General features: G+C 39.6%; 1 protein-coding gene across 1 annotated transcript; it reads right to left on the bottom strand.

Annotated features, from left to right (window-relative positions):
* Nucleotides 1–2,173: 2,173 nt before the first annotated feature.
* On the bottom strand, nucleotides 2,174–11,177 carry trim69 (tripartite motif containing 69). The gene is made up of 6 exons (XM_083568621.1): nucleotides 9,828–11,177; nucleotides 5,465–5,560; nucleotides 5,091–5,324; nucleotides 3,667–3,689; nucleotides 3,042–3,157; nucleotides 2,174–2,766 (listed from the first exon to the last, which is right to left on the bottom strand). The coding sequence occupies exons 1-6, from the start codon at nucleotides 10,320–10,322 to the stop codon at nucleotides 2,222–2,224; spliced, it is 1,509 nt and encodes a 502-aa protein (XP_083424747.1). The 5' UTR covers nucleotides 10,323–11,177; the 3' UTR covers nucleotides 2,174–2,221.
* Nucleotides 11,178–11,929: the final 752 nt, after the last annotated feature.

The raw sequence follows: 11,929 nt of genomic DNA, 5'->3' as shown, positions 1-11,929 counted from the left end.
GTTATTTCATAATCCCCAAATCAATCACATCCAACCGACATGTCCCTAATGGGTTTGGTCTCTCCTAGAATAAATACATTCCAGAGGTAACAAAGGTTCACTGGATTTTTTAAGGATGAGACTTATACAAATTATTTATGACCTTCATACTTACCAAATCCCAACTCATCTGAACACTTAGTGGAGATTTGAGACTGAAGTGTCGGCCAGAGCTCCCCAATACCACCCCTAAAATAAGACTTTGAAAAGAACTGTGTTCATTACTACAATATAGGTTTAGAGATTTTAAATAATCCAGGGAGTATTGAAGACTTTATGCCACCTCGTGGTCGTTCAACATCTTGCCAACTTGATGTTTGTTTGAGTAAAGGTGGACCATGTTTGTCTTCGGCCTCTCTTGAACTTTTTTCCGCCCCCTAGTGGTGGTACTTCACATGTGCCCTTCTCATGAAATACATTAATATTTAACAAAAAAAACATTAAAATCTTCTCTCCTTCAAATTGACATTAACTAATGTTCAATCTAAATAACAAACATTATAAATAACACAACAATTCTCGTTAAGATGTGCTGGTCAAATAATTTTTTATTAGTTATTAGACACTGTGATGTTTTTTATAGCTCTTAATGGTGAGGTGAGATTATTATATGAGCTCTTAGCCCATTAGAATACATCTCTTGGTATAATCAAATATATAGCATCTGCAGGCTTTAACATATTATAGCCTTTTGAAAATAATCTCAATACTGTTGAACAGATTTACTGGCTTGTCATTTAAAACATTAAAAAACATTTTACAGGACAAAATAAAATATTACTGGATTGCCATTATATATTTTGGTATACCAGTATACCTTGATGCAATAATGTGTATAATGAATATGACAATATGTATGCAATACATAAACTATACAGGTCTGGATGACAAACAAACAATAACAAGCCGTTTTTGTGAACACCAAATCATCACACCCATATATTGCATTCCCGAACCACAAATGTTAGAAGCTCACAATTAAATTAAATATCTTTCTATACTGTATCATTACACTTTCCCTTCACTGGAACTAAGGGGTCCAAACCTGTTCCAGCATGACAATGCCCCAGTGCACAAAGCAAGCTTCTTGAAGACATGGTGTGTTAAAGCTGGAGTGAAACATCTTAAGTGTCCTGCACAGAGTTCAACCCCACTGAACACTTTTGGGATAATTTGGAATGCCAGCTGCACCCCAGACCTCCTCAGTGAACATCAGTGTCTCACCTCACTAATGCTCTTTTGACTGAAATTCCCAAAGCCATAATATAAAATCTACTGGAAAAGTGTAAGCTGTACCAGCAGCATTCAACTGGAATCTAAAATACAGATTTTAATCTAATGGTCTGGTATCCACAAACTTTTGCCCATATTGTGTATTTGGTTTCCTTCTCTATTTACACAAAAGTATAAAAACAACATAAAACAAAAACAAAAATAATAGCCAGAACAGAATATCCATATCTACACCAGGTCCAGCCTGGTCTACAATGAGGTCTAAAGGTCTGAGAGAACTACGGTTTTAGATGTAATGATCATTTCCTGTCACATTTGAATAGAATTTTCTCAATATAATGGAAATTAGATACGAGGAAATAAAGAAATTATCAACAAAAAGAAATTTCATAGATCAATGCTCTATTCTGTACTTTCACAACTTCCACCTCTCCCTAATGTTTATTCTCTATCCACCTTCTGTGTTTCCCTACAGTTAAACAAGGAGGAATTGATTACAGAGGTAGAGAAATCAGTAACCCGGTTGTCAAAGCATATTTCATGTCTGCTCCCGGCATGACTTTTATAATCATCGTATTCATAACAAAAAAACCCCAAAAAACTAATCCTATAAATATTTCCTTTCTTTTTTTTTGACCCAATTCTTTTACATAATTTATGTATTGAACAAGGCTAATTTAACTCTCTAGGTCTCCCATCATGACTCTTGGGATTCTCATTATGATTTGGACTCACAATCGCTAGACAACAGTGTGAATGGTGTGAATTTTTGAAGAGGATGCTTCATCATAAATAAGGATTTATCGCACCACTAAACAAAGGATTCCAGAACACTAAAACACTGGGAAGAATAAATGATTTGATAAATGATGCAGTAAAACATGGACGTGCCCTCAAGGTCTTGGACCCTACAATGTCCTCTTTATTGCATTAGCACCAGAATTCCCGCTCATATTTTGGGCATGAAAACTTTAAGTGGCTCATTCTCATGCACTTTATCTAGGAAACCGAGATTGAAGTAAGGATAGAGGGTCTCGTTGAAGGTGTCGCAGAACGTGTAGAGGTGCGTCATGCTCTCAGCGTTGTAGAACGACACGAGGCCTCTCTTATAGTCCAGGTACACACCGATACGCTCCAACTGCTCATGCAAGGACAGGACGGTGGGGGGCCACGTCCCTGCCATGTACTGCACACCATAGGAGAGCGAGACGGTCCAGAAACCGTTGGCCGGCAATGCTTTGATCACACCCTTTCTGGCAACAGATTCTCGTGCCACGCCCACCGTCCACACAGCACTGCTTGACACCTCGATTTCCCAGTAGTGGCATCCGTGGGTGAACCCTTGACTGCCGAGCAAAGACAGAGCAGCGTCAAAGCGCTGCGGGTTGTCACGGGCAGAGCTGTTGAAGGTCTGGTACCGTACACAGGTGAGGGATGGGGTCACGCTCAGCCACGGGTTCGCTGTGCTTGAGTTGAACGTGATGGCTGAAGGCACTGCACACAAGTAAATAATATTCTTTATAAGATTCCATTTGAACTGTAAACGTTTCATTTAGGACCCTGCAAAAAAAGGTTTCACATGGAACTGCTTTTCTGAGTTTTCAGGTTTTCGGTTGTTACACTCAGAAAGCTGTTATATTCTTGAAAAATAATCAATATGAGTGTCTAAATTATATTTAATAATCGATTAAAAATGCTAACTATGCAAGCTAACTCGACAGACTGATACAGTGAGACAGAACAATGGGATGTACATATTAGAAGAGAACCTGGATAAAGGCTGCCTTTGAGAGATTTCCAGACACGGTATTGCAGCGGCCCAGCAAATCGACCCTCACACAGCTGTGGCGGTGTCAAACATGGTTTCTCAAACTTCATTGGCTGCCTGTGACAAAGCAAATAATACAACAGACCACGTAAATAAAAGATATATCAAGGCAGACAAATATAAATAAAACTGAGACAAAAAATACACTGGAATATATACTATGGTGCCCAGTAAGTAAAAAGTGGTTTACTCAGACATGCTGCCAAAAGGCAATGGGAAACATGATGCTATGATGCTATAGTTGAAGAAGAACATGAAGTACAATCTTAGGGAAAAGTGTTGAAAAAGTTAAGGGTTCTTAGCTTCATTTAAAAGATCTACTTGGAACCCATTTTGATAGCTAACCACTAAGGGTTCAATACACTAGACCATGAAACTGTTTCATTTTCTGAACGTGTTCCAATGCCTGAAGAACCTAAGTGTCCTTGGTTTATGCATTTTCCCCCAAGAGTCTACATGCTTGAATACATTTTAAAATATAATTTTATCAATGGGACTGATAAAAATCCAAAACAAATTAAACAATGCAAAATTATTTTTAAAATGTTCCTGTATTTTTCTCTTACCTTTGAAGCAGAGTCCTTATGTTCTAAAAGAAAAAGGGAAGTAAAATCACTGATTAGTTTGGCACAGATTAACGTCTTTCCACATGAAATCAGCCCACTCCAGCTTTCCACCCCTTCTCTGTCCCTCTCTGGAAATCCCCCTGCCGTGCCGCACTCGGCTACAATGTTTTATCTCCTCCATCAGGATAGACAGTGACATCACTCAATTAATTCCTGCATTTTCCTCACAAAGCGTTTTTTCCGTTCTGTCCCCCAGGTCTCTAAAGCATGCATTAAACTCCAGTCTCGGTGCACTACAAAGAAGTATTCTTGTAACATGGATGACTCAGGACTGCAATGTGGCCAAATGTCAGAGATCCACTTGGGCGTTTACCAAATTCACAGTCTAAAGTGGGCTTTAGGGGGAGCCATGAACAAAACCAAAGAGAGGGCTATACTAACAAACCAAGAATTAGAACATACTCGGGAAAAACCATGGACCTAACCTCAGGAAAACCAACATTTTAAAATTACTGCATAAACACAAAGACTTGGCAAGAATTATACAAGAAAGGGAAGATAAAGTTTGGTGGGATCAGGTGGAATCATGAGAACATGATCTAACGACCTAAAATGACTTCTTATTATCTACTTATTCATCTTGAATCATTAAAGGCCATTAAAATCTTTAAGTTGTAAAAATTACCACATTATTTAATAACTGCTATGATTTACACCATAACTAGTATGCGTTAGTATAACAGAATATGGAAAGCCATAGAAGTCAGATTAAGAGCTTGATAAGACTATTTTTCCATTTCTTTTTTGATTAAATTATATTCAATCCACTCGATATACAAATTATTGTCAAATTAAAGGACATTGTATTGCTTGCCAGTGACAAACTGGCCTTTTAACCTATTTTGAAGCATAGTGTCTACTTCATCATAGCCCTGCTCTTATCCACAGGGCATGAGGCTTTATTGAATAGTTTGATGAGGATGACAATTATGTATATCATATGATGTGGTTTTGAGACTCACCAGATCTCAGATTTGGAGATACTAAAGTCACATGTTACTTTGTCACCATCAGAAACACCACCGAGCATCTTGTAGAAAAGATGGTGTTCTTTTTTCCAGTACAGCCACAAATATCTGGAGATTGTATTAAAAAGCTGTTCTGGTGACTGATGGTGGCCCAACTCACAGTTTATGCTTTTTTTTATGATCTGGCACCTATCTAAAAGTTCAAAGTAATGCTTATCTGATTAACTGACAGTTATGTGACCAGTGTGAATCGTTAAGTGACAGTAATAATTAATCCAGTATTTTTCCGAGCACTAAGTTTAATCTTTACTTTAAGCACTGGATAAAAAATCATGGTTCTCATTACTCATTACTGTTACTAGCACCACAAAACAAACACTTGTCATGCAGACTGACCCGCAGAAGTATGTGGGGATCATGCTCCCTCAGTTTTTCTTCGATCTCTGAGACTGCACGGCGCAGTCGTGATATCTCCACACAAAGCAGGGCTTTGTGCTCGTCCAGGCGGATCAGCTCCCGCCGCTCTTCCGTCTTTAGCTTCACCTGCAGCATTTTCTCCTCCTGATACAAGAACTGGTGGAGGTCACTAAACTGGGCCTCGATACGCTGCTTGAGGTCCGCGGTGTGTTCCTGCAGCACAACAACACGATCAAGAAATAAGGAAAGTTAACAATCAGAATAATGATTCACAATAAATCCCAGAAATTCAACATCAACATCACAAGTATGTTTTGAAGAAATAAATTTATTCTTAAACAATTTTCCCTTACCTTCAGTTTCTTCACCTCATCCTCGGTCTCTCTTTCGCACTCCAGTGCTGTGTTTAGCTCTGCCTGAATTGCCATGGCTGAGCTGCTTAGCGAATTCTGATCAAATGCAAAGAGACTGATATTAAAAATCTCTATATAGCCAGCAACTTTACTTGTATTTGCCATTATATACCTTACTGCAGTTTGACTAGCATCCGTTGTCTAGCAAAATCTTTCAGAAAATGTGATAAAAGTTTTTAGGCACAACAAAAACTAATGAGGAACTAACCCAAAAGAGGTGGACACCATCATATAACACACCACCAAACATCAACAAAAACAAGTCTTGGCATGGGACAAGCAGCTTTTTATTATTTTTTTTTTATAGTTATAGCTTTTATAATTATATTTAAGAGATAAATGTTTCCTTAAGTGTAATTTATTAAGTTTTAAGCATCCTAAAGGGGTTCTAGAGTGAAACTCCTTTCTAGCAGAGAGTTTACTGTCGTAGGTGCCTACAAGAACAAGTATTTCCAAAGAGAGACAGAGTTGGTTTTGACCTCTTTGTTTTGACTGCCCAAGTCTGGTTTTCCTAAGCTCTCTTTTCTTTCACGATCAAGCCTGTCTATTTAGATTTTCACATGGATTCATCTGTCACAACTTGCAAGCAAGTGTTTGAACACCTACAATGGATTTTTACATGACAGCCCAAACAAAATTGCTTTGAGAAAATTTCTTACCAACTCTATTTGCTCCTCCAGAACAAGGGTTATTGACACCAAAACCCATGACTGGGCATAATCTATTCAGTCATTCACCTTTATCTGTGTATGGTTAAAACGACTTTACCATTTATGAAATTCATGTGCTGCCAAGGGAGTCAGTGTATATTTGACCCCCATGTTAACAGTGTTGTATGTTTTAAAAGACAGGAGGTGGAGCTGGAGGTAGCAGAGCTGAAGATGTTGAGATTTTCATTGGGAGTGACGACGATGGACAGGATCAGAAACTAGTTTATTAGAGGGACCGCACATGTAGGACGTTTTGGGGACAAAGTGAGAAATTAAGATTTGTGCAGAGGAGGGACATGGGGTATATCAGTAGGAGAATGCTGAGGATGGAGCAACCAGGAGGGAGGAAAAGAGGAAGACCAAGGAGGAGGTTTATGGATGTGGTGAGGGAAGACATGCAGGTAGTTGGTTTGAGTAGTTTGTAGATGGATGATGCACTGTGGTGACCCCTAATGGAAGCAGCCAAAAGAAGAAGAAGAAGAAAAAGTTAACAGTGACAGTGTTGCACTATATTTTACTTTTTGTTCCTTAATCATTAAGGCTTAATGAGATGCTTTATCAAGGGTTTTGGATGTTTCTACTATATTTACAATTGTCTAATTTTTTCAGTTGAGCAGTTATCGGTTAGGGCCTTGCCCAAAGGCCCAGTAGTGGGTTCTTGGTGGTGTTTGGATTTGAACTCCGAACCAGACTTGCTTTTCAGTGGTACTATGATCTCAGCCATGCACACAAGTCACTGCTTCCTAGAGATCCTCCTGACCCACTTTCACCTTCAAAACCTGGTGGTCCCAGCCTTGGCTTTTAGTAATTGTGCAGTGTAAGCAACAATGTTAGTGGGAAGTCGACTGTTTCCATGATTTAATTTATTTTAGTCAGATATAAGATAAACACATTTTTTCTATGCATGGTATATGTATATTTCTGTGAAATTTGTAAAACATGGTCTGGGTTAATGGGGCCAAAATGTAACTTTGAACAGACCACACTGAGAATAGATCATGCTGTAGAGCAGCTGAACAAAAAAAAAAAAAAAAAGGGGAAATTTGGCTTCTCTGGGGAGGATTACAATAACCACCCACACTCTCTAAACTCTATAAACATTCAGATGTAAACTAAGATATAGTTCTGCTTGAAAAGTGTTTAGTTTGTCCACAACTGTCTAAATGTAGTCAGTGTTGTTTTGAAGTTTTAAGGGTTTCAAGCAAAAACCCTCTTTGTGCCCCTTACCAAAGGATCACCACTTACTAACCACACCAAAAAAAAATCTAGATACAACCCTCTGTCCTAATTTCACTCTGATTCATTCCTTATAGTAGATGTCACAATCATCCACTTGACTTGTCTCTGACATGGCACACTTGGCACCTGACTTGACTAATTGCACTTGCATCAGCTCTGACTTGTTCGGGCAAGTCCGCTCAAACTTCTTCGCTTTGACATACTGAACCTATAGGCCTGTAGACATTAGAAGTTTGGTTGGAACAAAGACCATGAACTGGGGTACAGGAATTGTTTAGAGTCATTGCATCTCACTAGTGATGTTACTCTTGGTAAACTAGATTTTTACTCACTGCTTTGCTTTTACTCACTACTCACTGCTTTTTACTCACTGCTTTGCACTGCCACTTGACTTGTGATAAGCATCTATTTCTCATGTTTCTCACCTGAGCAATATTTGTTTTATGCTGCTGGTTATCAATCAGTATGCAGCACTAGAACACTAATAACTTCCCCTCTGCATGGATTGCCATATCATGGAAACCATGAGTTTCTGTATGATGCACAGTTTCAGCCTGCTTTAAGACAAGTTACATCTTGTGTTTCTGTGCATGAATAGCATCTATCAACATAGTGTGTTTAAGGCTAAATATACATCATTAGACCCAGTGGCGGGTCCTGAATTTTACACCTAGGCCTCCGGTGGTGTCCTGGCTAAATCAATCCACCTCTTAAAACCACCATTATGATGCCAAACTATCAATACAATGAAGTAATTCAGTTTAACAAAGCGCCATTACTAAAGCAAGAAACCCAATTAACATAATTCAACAAGTCTCCTTTCACTGGAGCCACAGCTGCACCACCTGCATACATCATCTCTAGAAGAAGCATCAATATTAACCTTATAAAATGATTCCAGGTTTTCCGTAAATTAGTGTTTTCATGGTGATTTGAAATAAAAGCAAATTGTGTGTTTTTGTGCAAATTCTACAGGAAAGAGAACACAAAAGTATACATGGATAATGAAAAAAGCTTAACAACTGTTTTGGCTGACCTTCAATACAATGTCCAGGTTTTCTTAAAAAAAAAAAAAAGTCCATCTTGAATATAGCCTTGTAAATATATCTTGGACCAAATAATAACACTTCTCCTCTGTCAGCCCTTGTGGAATAAAAAAACAGCTATTAAATGCACTTGAGTATATTTGAGTTTTTGCAGAGATGCTGTTTGCGATCACTGACATGTGGGCTCTCTGAGCATCCGCTCAAAGGACGTGAAAATGTTGACGTTATTGTCTGCCTGCTAGATGGCCTCGAAATCTGATTGGTTTAAGCGTCAGCTTCCAACACCATGTATTTTAAACTATAGGCGCCCATAGAATGTGATATACAACACTCCTAGAAGCAGCACATCTGAGACATATTTATAGCTAAAAATCGATCAAAACGCAAAGTCATTGATTCTGGTAGATATTAGACCCACTATCAATCAGACCAGACTAAATACCAGCATTTCAGGCTGAATTTAGTTCAATGCTGATACTTATCAGTTGCCCAGGAAATCTTTAATAACATACAGGTTGTAAGGAAATGGCGCAAAACCAAGCAATGCGTTGTCTGGCCTGCCATCAAGCTTTGTTTCTGAGTATAATCAGTTCCTTAAATCTACCAGTTATCATTCATTCATATTCACTAAGCATTTTATCCTGGTCAGAGTCACTATGAATTCGCCACATATCCCAAGATCAGTGTGTGCAAAGCAGGAATCTACTGGGTTGCCAGTCTATCACAGATCCAAATTAACACACATATTCATACATGGGCACAATTTAGTGTTGCTACTTCTGCAACTGTTGCTCGAATGTATTGGAGGTGGGAGGAAGCTGGACATGTGGACACAGACAGAACATGATCTTAAGATTGACCCAAGAAGAAGTGGTTGCTGGAAGCAATGTAATAACACAGCCAATTTGTTGTGAAACAGAACAAACCCCACTTCCAGCTTGCTGTACTAGAAAATGTGCCAGATATTAAAAAGCAATTTAAACACTTAAATTGTAACCAAAGACATTGGGGCGATATCAGCTGATACACTTCTCACACAGCTCTATGGAGCTTGTTCAGAATTATGCATATTCTCCCTGTGTCCATGTGAATTTCCTCTTCTCCTGTTTGCTCCAACTGATGGAAATTATACTGGTAATGATTATTGCCTTTATCTGTGAGCATCTGCCTGATGCCATAAATGAACGTGTATGTGGAGATCCGAAGTGAATGATCACCCAGGCACCCAAAGTTCTAATGCTCACTGAAGTGTGTTGGTGTCAACAAGAACATAAAACCATAGGGATACTTCTTGGTGCTTCACCTCACCCTGTATTTCTGCTCGGCCTCGTCCACGCAGACCAGCGCGTGAGACCGGTGTTCCTGAGAGACGGCGCAGACGAGACACACGAGCTCGTGCTCCTCCTCGCAGTAGAGCTTCAGCTCCTCGCGGTGGCGCGCGCAACGCGGCGCGAGGCTCGGCGCGCTGCTAAGGGCGCTCGCGCTCTCCTCCTCGATCTCCCGGCTGTAGCTCTCCACGATGTTGGCCACTATGCGGTTGGGCCGGTAACTCTGACCGGGGAAAACTTTCCGGCACTGAGGGCACGAGACGGAGGAACCGGTACCGGGTTGGCCGTGTGCGCGCGTGCCTCCACCGCCGCTCCAGTAGTTTGTAATGCACGACTGGCAGAAAGTGTGATCGCAAGGCAGCGACACGGGCTGCTTGAATAAATCCAGGCAGATTGAGCAGGTCAGATCGCGGCTCAGACGCTGCGCCATCTTTGGCTTTTCTGGTTTTTCCGGTTTGGGACGTTTGTTAGACATCAGTTCGGTCTGGAGGAGATGAAGGAGGTTCTTGTTTCTTGCGTGCAGAATCTTTGGAGATGTTAGTCTTACTCTCACCTGCAGCAGGTCTCCTCGTGACTTTTTGTACTTTCTGAGGGAATCAACCTGGAGCTTGGTTTCTTTCTTCTTCTCGTTCTCTCTCACGTCTTTTTGGCTCGGCACAGTCTTCCTGTTGACTGTCAGAAAGGAAAAGGGGGAGACTGGAATATAGTGGGCTGGTGGGCGTTTCGTGTCTCCTACTCGTTTCAGGAGCAAATGGGCGTGTGTGTGTGTGTGTGTGTGTGTGTGTTTTACTGATGTGGACTTTTGGAGTTCTCAATACTTGACGTCATCTTTACAATACAATGTTTTAATTATAAGGCACGTATGGAAATCCATGTTAACTAATTAAATAAAAAAAAAAATGACCATCACAATTAAATGCATGCATCAAGATTACAGCAAAACAAAAAAAATGACAGAAAAGAAAAAGTTGGTGAGAACTTCCAGGGTTCCTCCAGTGCAAAGGCAGGTGGCTGAGATCCTGTGTCAGAAAGCAACAAATAGACGATCCCTGAACTATAGTTGATAAGACTGAATCAGAGGCTGCATGGTGTACAATTGCTTAAAGACATGTTGAGTAAGCACAGGTTTATAATTGACTGACTACTGAATGGCTCCAGGAGTCCAAAGTGCTGCAGAGAACATTTATTCCTGCTGTTATTCGACAGAAAATTCTCATAAAACCCCTGGAGTGACTCTGCATGTGTCAGCACTACAGTCCAGTAAATCAAGCCACATGTGTCCTACTTTCACCCACGCCATCTTTCTAACCATCTACAAAACTACTTCGGAGAAAGTGATTAGTACTCGGTTTGAATCTAAACACGTGTCCCAGTATGTGTCCATTATAAACAATAATTGAGATATAAATTATTTTTGTTGGCTCTGTCTCAAATTCCTCCTTTACATGCTCATTGGATTGTCTAATTTTCCATTTGCGAAGTTGTTCATGTAAAATCCTTGACTTCAAGTGAACAGCTAATTTCAATGGGTATCTTGCATTTTGTTTCCCAACAATTTCCCATTTATAAATTAACATAATCCTAATTTTGACTAATCCCCTAATTAGCAACACACAATTACTGGTACTGATATTCATCTCAGACTTCATTGTAACATTATATAAATCTTACACCTGCTACAAAAAAGGCCAAAAAAACCCTTTCATCCTTATGAGATACTCAGTTCATCTCATACATGAAACTTTATGTATATAACACAAACAAGAACACAATCAAAATGCAAATTGCACAGTATACAAAGTTATTCAATACAGTTGTTTGCTTATGCCTGTTTGTTCGGGGAAGACCCACATGCAGTACAATATAGGTGTGCTGGTCCGTCTGATGTCCACATACATTTGGTCATAAAGTGTATAATTCCTAAGACTGCTATTTGAGACTGAACTTCCAAATTTAAAGCTGAATATAAAAACAGATATGAATATTTGCAGTACTAATTAGATACAGATACGGATACTGCCATTGTTTTAATCCCAGACTAAAGACACCAATTGCGATCATTGAGAGTGAAGAAAAAAGCTC

The sequence above is a fragment of the Silurus aristotelis genome (assembly GCF_946808225.1).
Source record: "Silurus aristotelis genome assembly, chromosome: 18".
In the NCBI taxonomy this organism is placed as follows: Eukaryota; Metazoa; Chordata; class Actinopteri; order Siluriformes; family Siluridae; genus Silurus; species Silurus aristotelis.
The sequence above is the reverse complement of the archived record's forward strand: the minus strand, read 5'-3'. Positions and strand labels throughout refer to the sequence as shown.

Excerpts from the sequence above, each read along its gene's own strand:
- trim69 (XM_083568621.1), bottom strand. The coding sequence starts at position 10,322 with ATGTCTAACAAACGTCCCAAACCGGAAAAACCAGAAAAGCCAAAGATG. Across the intron at positions 5,325-5,464 it reads ATGAGGTGAAGAAACTGAAG|GAACACACCGCGGACCTCAA; the intron begins GTAAGGGAAAAT and ends GTTGTGCTGCAG. Across the intron at positions 3,158-3,666 it reads ATAAGGACTCTGCTTCAAAG|GCAGCCAATGAAGTTTGAGA; the intron begins GTAAGAGAAAAA and ends GCTTTGTCACAG.